Source organism: Magallana gigas, chromosome 6 (assembly GCF_963853765.1).
Source record: "Magallana gigas chromosome 6, xbMagGiga1.1, whole genome shotgun sequence".
Lineage (NCBI taxonomy): Eukaryota > Metazoa > Mollusca > Bivalvia > Ostreida > Ostreidae > Magallana > Magallana gigas.
Window position 1 is genome coordinate 39074963 of NC_088858.1, and position 14678 is coordinate 39089640.

Sequence of the window (14678 nt, forward strand, 5' to 3'; positions counted from 1 at the left end):
TACTAGTACAATGTATGTTTAATGGCAACACAACAGTTTAAAGAAATCAATTGAACGTGCACATAAACCATGAAAAAAGGAAAATTAATATCAACACAGTAATTAAGCTATAGAAAGAATAATAAATACTTGTTATCATAAAAAATATGAAATATATGACACATTAAAGATATACTACTGTATGTATATTATATGATGTCTTCAGTTCATTCAGTAGAAATACAACATTGTAAATAAACTCTGGCTGTCGTAACAAACATAAAATTGACCACTCTACAACATCTATCACAATTCAAGTTAATTAAACATCACCCAATCATACATGTATTAATTACATGTAAGGTATAGGAAAAACATGTACTTGGAGGTTTAGTTTAATACTTTTAAACTGATGTAGGGACACAAGGGGCTTAATTTAGTGTGAGAGTTGATCATATATAAATTCAACCATTTCAGAGAATTTCAAAAATTTCAATACTATGTTCATGTCTAATATAATTTTGAGGGTTTGAAGCAAAGATCCTGACCAAAAGTATAATGTATAATTTATATGATATTGTTGAATATTTTTTTTAAGGGGTATATCGGGGGGCAGAATACAAATTATTGAATATTAAGAATAATATTGCACATTGTGTACAAAACTTATACATGTATTTACAAAACACATATTTACAGCACTATGTAATAAATATGTATGTATAAGTTATGGTTACATGTATTTATATTGAGCGACCTGTTGAATATAACTCATGCAAATTGAATAAATGTTGGTAATTTACATCAAATATATATATACATGTATATTTGTATATACATGTACAGGTATGATATATGTATATGTACAGTAAATGTATGTGTTGTATGTGTATGAATGTTAAAAGGATATCAACCCTTGAATGAGTGTGTCAGTATTAAATGCACATACATGTAATGTCAACATGCAAGACTATAGTATAGAAATTGGAATGATGAATATTCATTTAGAGAATAATCAACTCTTGATCTTAAAAACTGAGGTATAATTTCTCACCATCTCCCAACAAAGAAAGTATAAGTTGAACTCAACTATACAATGCTTTACAAGCATTTGTCACAACATCAAAAGCCAAAAGAAACAGTTCCGCTATTACAAGTTTGACTTGCATTCTACAAAGGGACTATTTCTAATAATTACTCTAGAGCAAGTTCAAAAGAATTGCACAGTATGTCACTTTTTTTCAAGCTCACAGCACTTTCGGATTCTGTGGAAATGGAATTACATGGTAGTTATTACAGTAACATGTAAAACCAAAATGAAGGGAATTGATAATTGATTAATAATACAATCAATGTCCACAGAGATCCAGTGTGGTTACTAGTCCACATTCTGGCTTTTCCTGTATGAAGTGAGAAGTCTCGGAATAAAGAATGAATCACAGTTTTCCGCCTCGTTCTCTGCCGTTCCCGACACTAACACCGCCCCTTTTCCTGTTTCGCCTCATTTTCATGAGATCTTCCCCGAACACATCTCCAGTCCTCAAGGCAGAAATGAGTTCATCAAATTCACCTGTAAAATACAAACAATGATTACATTAATGTAATGTCAACATGCAGCAGTGAGAAAAAGTAAATTAATTAAATTAATTAATTAAATCAATTTACAACTTCTACAAAAAATATGAATGGCATGCTTTTAAGCTTAAATACTTGGAAGCAGAGACATACAGGTACACTGTATTATTGTAATACTGTCGTTTCATCACTATTTTTAGGCATTTTCATGGACTTTATAAAACCAACAGTTTCAAAAGTATACACACATTTTCAGACAAAAGCTTTATCGATTCAAATTGTTGTCATGAATTTTATTTTGTTGAAATAACAGATATTTGATTTTGTGAAACTGTTCAACAACAACAAAACCCACAAAAAATGGCACTCCATAAATAATAATGAAACAAAAGAATTCGTCAAATTTAAGACCAATCAATTGACTTCTTAATCATCACCTTGACAACAAGCCTGCAGACATATCGTACATGTTGTTAGATTGAATGCCATTCAATTAAAAAATATATGGGTATTATGTTAATACTTTTGGAATTGAACACAATTAGTCATTTCTGCTGTTAGTCAATAAAAGCTCATCAAATTACTTTATAATTCTCATGAGTAAAGTGTTTAGTTTAATCATTACCGTAAATTTACCAAATGCGGTTATTTTTCATTCTACTCTCCATAGCTTATACATGTATATACAATGTATATATATTTTCTTTGCTTGCAATTCTGAAGCAAAAGTCCCTCCAAGAAGAGGTAAGAAAATATAAAAAAAAAATGTTTTGATCATCACCAATGTAATGAACTCCTATACTGGACTTGGATACCAGCCAGTCTACTAATACCTTAAAAATACAACAATTTTAGAGGGACAACAACCATTCTTACAAAAATTGATCGTAAAGATTTTAGGAAAACAATATGATAATTTACTACAGTACGTGCACCAGTACCTTTGTTGGATCGGTCCTTGATGTCGCCTTTAGTGGCAGGACTAGCACTTCTTCTACTCCGTAACTTTTCACGCTCTCTCTTTAGCTATAAAGATAAAATATCATCATGATTCATGTATATGTACTTCATACAGTTCAGTGCACAGAATTCTCCAAATTTAGCAAGATCTGTGAAACACTTAGTCCCAGACAATGACAGTCTCATGGAAGCAAATTTGACCATTGACTCCTATCAGTGACCAGTAAGACTGTTTAATTACATCAATTTACTTCTGACTTTGACCTTGTATTTGATTTTTATTGGGCAATATCTGGGCTTGTCCAAACAACAGTTATGTTTGTGTCCAGATGAGAGAGCAATTTTGTAAAATACTGTAGAACATGCATGCTTCTTACCGATTCTTCCAGAGCTTGTCGCTTCTCTTCTTCCTCCTTCTGCCTCTTGATTCTTTCATTCTCAGCTTTAGCATCAGCCATGGCAGTCAGGAAGGAGTCAATGATTCCAAAGAAGTCCTCTGGCTTGTTTTGTGAGGGGTCCTCTCCAAAGAACTCGCACACGGAATCAAACTTTTGGAGGATAAAGGAGGAGCAAAGATTTTAAGTTCAACAAATAAAAGGCAAACAGTAGTATGTCAATCACACTGAAACAGGCAACTTACAAATCCTTAGTGTTTCAATTACTGTTACATGTATAATGAATTATAAGGTATACATGATTATTACATTTTTCTTCATGATCCATCCATGAATAATTGAGATTCTGATATGCATATGTACATGTAGTTGGCTTAACATGAAAACACCCTGTTACCTTTTTCTTGATTTCTCCCTTGGCCTCCTCAATCTCTGAGAAATTGTAGGATGCAAGGTTGTGAAAGTTTGTCATCACAGACACAAACTTCCTGCTGTCTGTCTCCCCAGTGTTCTCAAAGAACTTCAGCTCCTGAAAAAACCACATCCAAATCATACTATATAAATCATATTAGCGAAGTGCAATAGCAATCAATATGTTAACAGTTTAAGATACTGTAAACCAACTTTTGTGTGTGATGACTTTTACGAAATTTGCCAGATACAAACTGCTTCGCGATGACTATTTTCATGATTGAGAAATATTGATAATACCAAGTTTCTCACAAACCTCGCTAATATTTCTTGCACGCAAATTAAAGTTAGTTTACAGTGAGTAGCTCATCAAAAGGTTTAATAACCCAGTACTAAAATTGGCCATTACCTTTCCAATGCTTTCTAGTCCTGCTTTGATGTCTGCTATATCTTTGTCCAACTCAGACATACTGAAATAACACAGATTTATCTATCATATTTGACATTCAAAATATTAGTGCTTTTTGTACTTACCGTAATTGATTTCAACACCGACCGTTAGTTCTCACCTGACTTTTGCTGCCACTCTGACATTGGACAATTCCCCATCTACTTTTTGAACACTTCGAAACTGTACATGAAGAAAATAAGATAAAAATGTAAAAGAATGTATCAACTTTCTGGCAATAATGAATGAATATACGGGTAATAATTCTGTATTAGGGCTTATTTTCACCCCTTTTTTTAATTCATTTATTTTAATAATTCATCCATGAACTAGAGCTCTGACCTTTTTCTCTATGAGGTCCACTAAGTAATGAAGAAGAGTCACATGTTTGCTGGTGCTGGATTTTGTGTCGATAAGGTTGGCCAGGCTACTAATCCTAAAGCCCGAGGCATTTCCTCTCTGACCACGATTCATGAAATTTCCCAGAGCCAGGATTATTTCCAAAATCTGGCGCAAATTCCGGCTCTTCATTAGTTCGCTGGATGCTCCTTTTATTGCTATATTTTAGATTTAAAAAAATTAAAGAGGCTTATTAAAAAAAATTGTGACTACATTAGCCATTAAAAAAAACCAAACAGTTGGTACTTAGTTTTAAGAAATTTTATATATGTACATTACAGTAAATCATTATATCTGAATAATACAACTTTTGTAGATATCAAAATTAAAATTTTTTACCTTCAACTTTGGGTCTAATGTCGGACATTTTTTCTGGAAATTTCTTTTTGAAACATAAAGCACTAAGTCGACCTTCATAGTGGTTTATCCTTCAACAGATTGAAACAAAGCCATGCTTAGAAACCAAGTTCAAGTGATGTAAGAAATAAATACACTAGACAGTTTGTTCAGGGTCACTAAGCACAAGTATTGTGATACCTGCTGGCCTCATAAAGGAACCGGTCAGCTCTGGCCATGCTGTCTATCTCCTTACTGTATTCCATCAACATCTGAGTCTCCTCTGATGTTGGTACAAATTTCAAAAGCTGCAATAATAAATAGGAATTATTTCATTTAAATAATTTAAAAACTATCTACTACAATTCTTTTAGCATACATAAACATGTTATACACCATTTCAGAGAGGCAAGGTTCAACAGAAATTCTTTACCTAAATCATGCAAAAAAAATCCTAATCATCTATTACCTGTTCCAACATGTCCTTTGGAAGATCTTCCTTGCTGTCCATGGTCAGAATGGCCGTTATGACCTCCTGGTTGGTCATCTTGAGCTTGGACAACAGGATGGTACAGTTCTGGGCCCTGCGCCCGTCGATGACCGACAGCTCTTTGTTGGCCTTGGACTTGGTGGAGCCCTCAGTGTCCTCCCCGTCATTGTTCTGCTGTTTCTGGTAGGCTGAGAAAGTGTGCTCAAAGTCTTCCAGGTCTAACTGCTTGTACAACTGTCAACAAAACAAAATCTTTTAAAAGATAGCATACATGTAGGTCATAACAGATACCATTCAAATTGATGAGAAAACATATCATATATATACTGTGCTAAAAATAGTAGTGCTTACTTTGGAAGGATCTAGCCTTGACCAAACAGTTCCAGAAAGTTTTGTCTGAAAAAAAATATCAAGAATGCATAAAAAATATTACAGTGTACCAGTGTTATCAGAAACTTCAGATTCAGATTAGGCCTAATACATTGAAGTTAAAAGATCCAATAACAAATGGGGAACTGCAGTCTATCCAAGAACTTACCTCTGAAAGCTTGGACCAGTTGAGGGATTTCATGGGATGTTTAGGACGAGGTATATTGGAGAATTTCTGTGAACTGCCACCACCTATTGAAGGGGGTGGAGGGGCACCTGAAAATAAACAATTACATGTATTAATTAATAACAGTTATCTTTACTTGTAGATATATATACATGTACATGCATATCAAACATACAAGGTCATAAATATATCAAATTTGTACCAAATCGCATTGCCTTTTCAAATGATTAACCAAGGGTTGCATCTTTAAAGAGAATTGCTTTATTAATATCCTACCACCCTAAAGATGTGACAGGATAGAAAAAAAAATGTACTCTCTTAAGCATCAGTATGGTAATGTGGGATTACAGCTTACCTGGGGCAGGTGGTGGTGGTGGTGGGGGTGGTACCCCCATGGGAGGGGGTGGGGGAGGTACACTCGGTTTGATCACATGAGAGCTGACATTGTTCAGCTCTATCAGGGCAGGAGTGGACAGGCCGACCTTGGCATCATCAGGAAGGCTACCTGTCTGGACTAGATGACTCAATTTCTGTCTCTCTCCTCGCTCGCTGGAAAGCTACAGTTACAGGGATAACACTATCGTAAAACTTATGGTTGCAAGAGTCTCAAAAGTATACTGGTACTCAAAAATTACTGAATGCTTCATAATATAACTACAGATAATCTGCCAAATACATTAATTTACCAGAGCAAGTAACAATTTAATGAAGATAAGTTTTCTTTATCAATCAACCTACCTGGGAAGACAGGTTTTCAATATGAACACTGAGTTCATTGATTTTCTGTTTGAGTTCGTTCTGAGCTGCCATCTCTTGGTCTAGTTTAGCCTTCATCCTGGTCACTGTCTCTGCTAGCTCATCCTGACAAATGAACATACAATATCATTATGTTGGAGAAGTTTGGTAAACCTTGGATTCACATTGAGATTGGAACACAAACTACCTATGATGAATAAACTGGTCCTCACCTTTTCCTGTTCCTTCATCTCACAGTCGCGCTCTTTCTTGGCCACCTTGCTCTGTAAGTCTTCCTGGCCCTTCTCCATCTCTCTCAGCTTCTGCTGTAAACTCTTCACATCTTCTCCACTACTCATTCTATAAAACAGACATGGTTGTTTTTTTTAAAGTCTCAAATCCTTGTAATGTGTGTCTTAACCAAACAATAAATGGATTCCTAATAATCACCCCACCACTGCCGTTTTATATCAAATCACACCAATACTAGAAAATTAACACCAAATTTCTATTGTAATATCTAACAGTTCACAAATGTCAGAAAAATAATATAGTGATTTTAAAATCTGCAAGGGTCGCTTCTCTTGATTTTATATGGATATTAATTCCTCACGTTTGATTTTAAAAGAATTTACAGTATAGAAAAAAAGACCATATTTGAGTTTAATTACTAACTGTCGTATCATTTGCTTGACGTTCATTTCAACAGGAACACAGTCCGGGTCCTGGCCATTCTTTTGTTGTAGCGCCACCTGCTGGATTAGTCGGTCAGCCAAATTCCACATCCCAGAAATATTGCTATCATTCCCAACTAGGGAGAAATAATTCATACATCATATTCCATACTATGAAAACTACTTCAACCAACATCATGCACACTACTCATAGCTCATACCACCCTCCCTTCTCCCAAAGTGAACATACCGGTAATATTCTTCATTTTGATATTAAAGTAGTTGAGCATATTATCACTTTGATAATCATTATTAACTTACAAGGGAAAAGGAGCAGGTGCTGTAGGATGGACATCAGATGCTGGTAACTACTTGTCATGGTCAGCTTCTTCCTCAGGAGGTCAAACATTGAATATGCACTCTTTGTATCAACATGGACCTAAAATAAATGAAGACATCTTTATATCAATAATATCTTATAAAGGTAGGCAGAAAATTTGGGTCGTGAATAATGTTTTAAAATTAATGAAAACATAGATATTGGCACCATCTTTTACTGTCAGATGATAAATTTATTTAGTATTTCATTTATTTGTGATTTGTGATAATAACATGTATTACAGTCACATTTCATGCTGCTTGATGCATTATACCTTTTTTAAAAGTTCAAAGCTTTTAAAATTTCATAAAACATACAACAGATTTCTTACATTTTCAAACTTCTTTGAAAGTTCTCTCTCATCTTCATTCCTTTTCATCTCAAAGAAGTCCAAATGTCTAAAAAAAAAATAAATATATATAAGTAAGTCAAAATGAGATACTTAAACAAATGTAAGGCAATTTAGTCCATCAAAATACAATTAAGGTTCGGTATAAATATTTACCTGTCAAGGGTAGCATTTTCATGCTGCTTTCTCAGTTTATCAATGACAGGTTGGATACCCAGCATGAGAAACTCATAGCGAAGGTGTAACCGAAACTCTAAATGTTCCTGCAAAAATAACATTGTATACAGTAAATCAAACAACCAAATATCTATTTCTTAAACTTTATCTCTCCTACCAAAATTACACCCCAACAATTGTAACTAACATCTGTCATGTGACAGGTAAAAAGAACTCACCTTTCCTGGTCCATATTTGAGAGCAGCATTGATGAACAACATGATGGCTGTTTTGAGATGGACCTCCTCCTTGTAGATCCCAGTACTTCTGTCAAGGTCATTGATCAAGCTCTGTCAATCATACCAATAAAAATATGTGCTCATTTCCATAATACATTCTTTGAACAAATCAAACATTTTTCTATCAAATAACAAATTTTTATCGGAAACCACAGAGCATTTTTCTTTCATTTGTATTTCTGGGTAAGATTTTCTCTCATAAGGGGTTGAAGGAGTGGGGGGGGGGGGGGGTTGTGCAAGACATTCTCACCTGAAATCTGGTCCTCTCCGCAGCAAACTTCTGGTAGTGAAGCATGGACTCCAACACCTTCCTGTGGCCCCCGGGAACCAGGCAAATGGCTCCCAGAATTTCCAGGACTGTTATCTTTGTCCGGATATTTTCGGTGGCAAGACTTTGAGCAATTATGTTGATGCAGTTTGGATGAGCAAGTACATGAGCTCTGCCTTGCTGTTTTGAACAAAAAATATATGGTTATGTTTTATTTTAGAATATAAAACTACCTCTGTTGAAGAAATCACTGATATTGATATGTTCTCATAAATTAGGAGTTTATCTTAATCAGGAAAATAATTTGTAGGTAACATTTTTTTTGTTGATGCTCATTAACATACGGCATGCACTGAAATTAGAATTATGTTCACATAAATTCTTATAAGCGAACATTGTGAAATATCTGACACCAGAATGTTTTCCACTTTTACAGTACAGAATCTCACCGAGTTGTTCATGAGGGCCTTGAGACAGCCGATGACGGAGGTGTGGATGGGACTCTGACAGGTCTTGTAGTCCATGTTCTCCAGAAACTTCAGCAGGCTCTGCAGCCCCTCTTGTTCAATGAACCGTGTCACAAAGCTATCCAATACAAAAGAGGACAAATTAATAAAGAGGTATTATACACAGTTTTGAGAGTTTTCAATCTTCTTGGTGGAACAAAAGATAAGTTTATCTAGTAACCTACAAAAACATATTTTTAAGGAATCAATTAAAATAATTATGAACTAACCTCATTGGCTGTGTTCTAAGAGCAGTCTTTAAGTTGTCCACCATCTTTGTCCTCAGTTCTTCCTCCTCATTATTGTAACTGACAAATACCTGAAAAGATACCAGGGTATTATAGTCCTTTAAATGATAAATGTACCATTTTCATCGAAAAGTCTCAGTTTCAAGAGTTATTCCCCTTAAAATATGTTTAAAAAATAATGTTTGGTTCTGTAAGCATATAATTACATCATCAGTGTATTAGATTTATGATTTATTGATATGTATCTTATCATGAATATGTGATTACATACATGTCTAAAAAAAAAATAAAAGTAAAATCTTACAGAAGATAGATTATTCAGTTTCTCAATATAGTAGTCAGGCCAGTGCTCTCCCCTGTCCTACAAGTAAATAATCATGAAAATAATGACATTACTAGTATTCCAATTTATCATCCATCTGAAATTCAAATTGGAGAACAATGTTAGTTAATTGTGTTCTGTTTAAATTAAATGCATCTTCATTGAAGTTTCACTCTCAGGTCTGTACCTGGATTTTGCTGCAGTATATCTGCCATTTTTTCTCAGGTGGAAGACTAAACAGGGCATCCCTGTGTGGTTTGTCAACATCCAGTTCCTCCTGAAAATGTGCAAGAGGAAAAAACTACATGTATAGTATATTGTCATGTACACACACACTCTCTCTCTCTCTCTCTCTCTCTCTCTGGCTTTACTGCAAGTATAATGTGTAAAATTTTTACATGTAAAATCAATATTTGTCCAATTGCTTGCTGTGCTAGTTTTCTGCTGATCTTTTACAGGACTGTTTTAATGATGCATGTAAGAAATCAATAGTATCTTCAAGAGTTGGTTGGATTCTTTCTTTAACCAAGATTCAGTACTTTCATGGAAATTCAATTACCACAATTTCTGCAAACTTTTCATCAATCTCCTTTTCATCCGTGGGCATAGGAACCTCGACTTCCATGGCCTTGAGAGGCGTCTCCCCATTGATACCATAGGTTATTTCTGGCGGCCTCCCTCCAAAACACCAACATACACTCTTCGGTGCAGGCATTGTGGCTAGCACTGGCTAATACAGCATGGAACCAACTACAATCAATACAAAAGAAGGCCCCATTTAGCAGAGCTCGTAATGACAAAACATAAAAGTCGGCATATTGTACAATGTTTTGTCTGTGTTCTGACAGTTAGGCAAAGATGGCTAAAACAATAAAGATTGAGCCATTGATTTCATAGACAGATGTAGTGGACAGGCTCCAGACTTCTGTTTTCTATCTACTACATGGTGCATATGTACATCTGCATGTTGTATGCATGCAGCAACTTACATTACACCCCTGCCCCCCACCACCCACAAAAAAATTCCAAATACAGGTACCACATAAAATAATCATATGATCAAATGATTATATATATATATATATATATATATATATAAAAGAAGAATCAGAGCTTATTTTAAATTTTGAATTGTTACTTATAAAATCATTTAAAGGTGATGGACTTATAAATGAAATATAATGCTTTACATGTGGTTTTATAAAAAAGCTTTTCAACTTTATAGAAAATTTCAATTTATTTTTCACTAGCTTTAACTGGGCAACAGAACAACACATTGCCTGCTTGCTTCGTTACTCAAGTTCCCTGTATCATTTATCACACTATACACCAGGACAGAAACATTTCAGTTCCTCTATACCCTTCATTCAGTCACCGAATCTCAATGAATCAGCCCCACAAAAGTTGAACACACCCCTCTGTTCTCACTGTTCTCAGCTAGACAACAAGACAGGGTATATATTCTTGAAATTCCTTCATTCACAATCACAACATTGTCCATTTGACACAGAACATTCCCCACTATACCATCATGTATTTTTTTCTCTTCAGCCAAGAATCCAGAACATGAGCAGTTTACTGTGTTTACAATGTCCATAAATTTCACACTAGATTAACTTTAATCACAACTTTAAAAAAAAATAAACTTTCGCCTGTTATGCATGGACAGTTTCTCATAATAATAGGATTAGGATCGGGTGGAAATTCTTTTATAAAGGAGTGTCTGTTTACATTGAAGCGTAAGTTTTTTTTCTGCGGTGTATCATATTCCTATATACTAGCTGACACAGATATTTTACACAGATTTACATTTTTTACATGCCTTTAGAACTCATGCAGACACAAATTAGGCCACAAAGTTATACAAGCATCATGCATTTATGATGCATTATAAAAATTAAATCCCCCTCTTTAAGAAAAAAAAAGTTTTTTTTTTTTTTTTTTTTTTAATTTAGTTTTATAGTGTTCTATAATTTTGATAAATCTCTTATCATCAAGTCATACTTAATAATATACAGTCAGATGTACACAGATTTTGGTTAATGTTACTGAAAAATGTTTTCATGCATACAAGCAATATATGCAAAGTCCATTTCTAAAGGAAAAAGATTGAATGTATTTAAGATAAAACCTAACACAAGGTGCTCTCACTGATACCAAGGTTTAATGTTGGAGTCAGCAATCCCTCAACTTACACTGTAGTTTGACCACAAACCCAACACTTCATCATTTAAGGAGATTAGGAAGTAACAATTACTGGCACAATTTAATAGGCATAATGTATATATATAAAAAGTTATAATGAAAATAAAAAACATAATTTTACATGTATTCTCCAGTAGTATCAACTTAAATACTCTACCATCTTCAAAGACTCCATAATCATAAAGATAAACACCATATGTAAACTTGTTAGTATATTTATAACCAGTAAGAATAAACTTCCTGAATCTTGTGAATCAGCTGAGAGCATCTATTTAAGTTCTTAATAAAACAGTATGGGCTCTTGTAACACCAGTTACTTATCTTATTCATATCATCACTCGTTTCAACAGAGCGTGATAGCATCTACAAAGGTTATCAACCAAAACTCTGATAAAATTAGATAAATTGATAAATAAAACTTACTTATGTAGAGTCCACCTGCAGGAATCAAGATCTTAAGATCTTTTGTTTATCAGTGGTCAGAAATAAGAAAAAAAAAAAAAATATCCGCTCGTTATGAAAACCACCTGAGAACAATTGGTCATTATTTTATGATCCCGATTTTTTTATGAGTGCAGGAGTTTTCTATAAAGCTCGTCATACCATCCATCACATGTTAATCAAATCTATACACCATTCATACAGTTATGATGCCCCTCAAGTGATTGAGAGTAAGCCTGCAAGAAATTTACAACATCCAAATGCACTTTTATATTAGCTTCACGTGTTCGTTAGTTAATAAATCCTTCAGGCATAAAACAATAAGAAGAAACATATAATAACAATATTCGCCCATATGTACAAAAAATGAATTTTCTGGCCACTAATACGAAAAATTCAATTCAATCAGCAGTTTTTTCCAAAATGAGCAAGAATCTTGTGAAACGTACATCAAATTGACAATTTCCTGTGTATTTCTACGGTTGCCTGATCAGTTGAGTAATTTTTCACCCACCAGAGATACACCTATATCTACATGTTCAGAGGGCCACTGACTCGGGGAATCAGCTGTTTTTCTGCTTTGCTTGTCACTGTGCCCTTGGTCTCCATCTGATAAACCCCTTTACGTATATACATTGCTGTTAAAAAAAGATTTCCTCTAACTTGAATACCCCTTTATCTCAGTTAGAAATATATATAAAAACAACGCAAACTCGGGATTGGAGATATAAAAAAAAAGTTAAGGGTCTGCAGTAAAGAACTGACACAAATTTACAGTAACATCCTGGGTTTAAAGAGGTTGATACTTAACTGCTGCTAAAATTAATTAGCCCACAGACATCTACAATACCATGGCTTTCAACAAAATTTAATTATTTTAAACTTGAGAAGGATCAAATTATTATTTCCTCCTTCCCCTCACAGGCAAAGCACTGTAGGGCTACTCTTTTCATGTGTGTCACGTCGTAATGTTCACTGGCAGAAAAAAAACGTAAGATGATATTTTTTCAAGAGGCAAAGTACTTTGTATTCACAGTTATTTTTTCTCAACGTGATTAAAGTGACTGCCTGGATGCATCATCCACAAATTATTACATCAGTTACTTAATATGACAACAGCTGCATTCAGTAGATATGCCTCAGGTTGTACATAAGCCCTGCTATAAACATTAATTTCAAGAAATCTGAGATCTTAAAAAGTTAACGAATTACTTCTTCAGTGCAATAAATACCCCATTGACCTGTGTTGTGGTAAAGCTTTATTTCTTTAAAGCAGGAGGATAAGTTTCCAACAAGAAAAATTACTTCTCCCACCAAAGAAGATTAAATTAATGTAAACCCACACTGCATTTGTCACACATTTTTCATGGTATTAAAATGAAAGTTTGATCAAAAATAAACATTCATATTGAAATAGCTTACTTGGAATACAAGGAAAAAAATGAAAAATTGCATGTGCATTTTACCTCAGTCCTGGCAACTGTAAATCTTAGGACTTTCTTCCTTGTAACTTTAAGCTTTCCTTAAGTGCATGATTATACCGGTACATAGTATTTTAAATTTTTACTTTTATTAAAAATTTTCAAAGCCCTGTTGAACCATTTAGCTCAGTAGCATTTTTATGGTGACAGGATAAACTAGAGCTAGTTTATGGTAGGTAAAAAGGACAAAACTTAAGAGAAGATAAACACGAGAATAATCTTGTCTGGACAAACAATTACAAGACATCTGGCTGTCAATCAAAAAGCCATCAATGGGTCGGCAAGTGTTACAACACACTGTCCACCACGAGCAACACCACCGCCCCCCAAAAAACATGGTGATTTATTACCTACTACACAGTAAAGCCGTGTCAAGTATGCACACAGCCCGGCCACTATATGGCATGAGTAATAGATCTATGTGTAATTTTATCTAGAATTCTAGCAGTAATCTCGCATCATTTTGGCGTGAACTTGAAATTTATAATATTAAATAATAAATCTATACCAAAAATGTTTTTCAATTTAAGATCAATTTGGTGCAAAATATATATGAAATTGATAAAAGTCTGTTATTTATAGAGGAGAAAGTCAGATTACTCGCAAATACAGAACGATAACATGAAATTGTGACTACATGAATCATGATTTATAATTTATATACTGTAATAAACTCTAGCAATATATACTTACATTTCAGTACATGACCATCAATGTTAATTTCCCAAAGATTTCTAGCAACTTTTCAGAACACCAAAAAAGACACATGAAAAATCCAACTCTATAAAAACCACACTAAGTGATAAGGACCCTCCACGCAATATCCTCCCAACCTAGTTCTCTCTACAGCTGATTCAGAGCCGTCAGTTGAGCGCACCTGTAATAGAGGTCAGAGGCCTCTGAATACCTGGTGTAAATATCACACCTGTGATGACCCTTCTCCTAATTGGGCGGCCCCATAAATCAATCATCCAATACACAAACTCTGATGTTCATCCTTAGGTGGAAATATACGACAGGTAACCTCATAATCTGGTGTAAGCTTCACTAATGGCTATAATCAACC

At 34.4% G+C, this 14678-nt stretch overlaps 1 protein-coding gene across 8 annotated transcripts in view; it reads right to left on the minus strand.

The window, feature by feature from the left end:
• LOC105341767 (disheveled-associated activator of morphogenesis 1-A) overlaps nucleotides 1–14678 on the minus strand; it is an 18562-nt gene continuing 3884 nt past the window's right edge. For 4 of the 8 annotated variants that reach the window (XM_011448461.4, XM_011448462.4, XM_011448464.4 and 1 more), the window contains exons 2-27: nucleotides 10045–10235; nucleotides 9673–9762; nucleotides 9468–9524; nucleotides 9146–9234; nucleotides 8859–8994; nucleotides 8392–8589; nucleotides 8082–8192; nucleotides 7843–7949; nucleotides 7669–7735; nucleotides 7280–7397; nucleotides 6960–7095; nucleotides 6518–6644; nucleotides 6288–6410; nucleotides 5905–6106; nucleotides 5532–5638; nucleotides 5345–5389; nucleotides 4973–5227; nucleotides 4705–4811; nucleotides 4507–4595; nucleotides 4111–4325; nucleotides 3890–3951; nucleotides 3730–3790; nucleotides 3307–3438; nucleotides 2892–3062; nucleotides 2496–2580; nucleotides 1–1549 (exon numbers count right to left, since the gene is read on the minus strand). In XM_011448461.4, coding sequence (XP_011446763.3) covers nucleotides 1416–1549; nucleotides 2496–2580; nucleotides 2892–3062; nucleotides 3307–3438; nucleotides 3730–3790; nucleotides 3890–3951; nucleotides 4111–4325; nucleotides 4507–4595; nucleotides 4705–4811; nucleotides 4973–5227; nucleotides 5345–5389; nucleotides 5532–5638; nucleotides 5905–6106; nucleotides 6288–6410; nucleotides 6518–6644; nucleotides 6960–7095; nucleotides 7280–7397; nucleotides 7669–7735; nucleotides 7843–7949; nucleotides 8082–8192; nucleotides 8392–8589; nucleotides 8859–8994; nucleotides 9146–9234; nucleotides 9468–9524; nucleotides 9673–9762; nucleotides 10045–10200 — 3180 coding nt within the window. In that variant the 5' untranslated portion in view covers nucleotides 10201–10235 and the 3' untranslated portion in view covers nucleotides 1–1415. Of the gene's footprint in view, nucleotides 1550–2335; nucleotides 2388–2495; nucleotides 2581–2891; nucleotides 3063–3306; nucleotides 3439–3729; nucleotides 3791–3889; nucleotides 3952–4110; nucleotides 4326–4506; nucleotides 4596–4704; nucleotides 4812–4972; nucleotides 5228–5344; nucleotides 5390–5531; nucleotides 5639–5904; nucleotides 6107–6287; nucleotides 6411–6517; nucleotides 6645–6959; nucleotides 7096–7279; nucleotides 7398–7668; nucleotides 7736–7842; nucleotides 7950–8081; nucleotides 8193–8391; nucleotides 8590–8858; nucleotides 8995–9145; nucleotides 9235–9467; nucleotides 9525–9672; nucleotides 9763–10044; nucleotides 10236–12113; nucleotides 12508–12580; nucleotides 12891–14305; nucleotides 14490–14678 lie in introns of those variants that run through there. The other 4 variants (XM_066087626.1, XM_066087625.1, XM_011448465.4 and 1 more) reach the window with 4 other exon arrangements.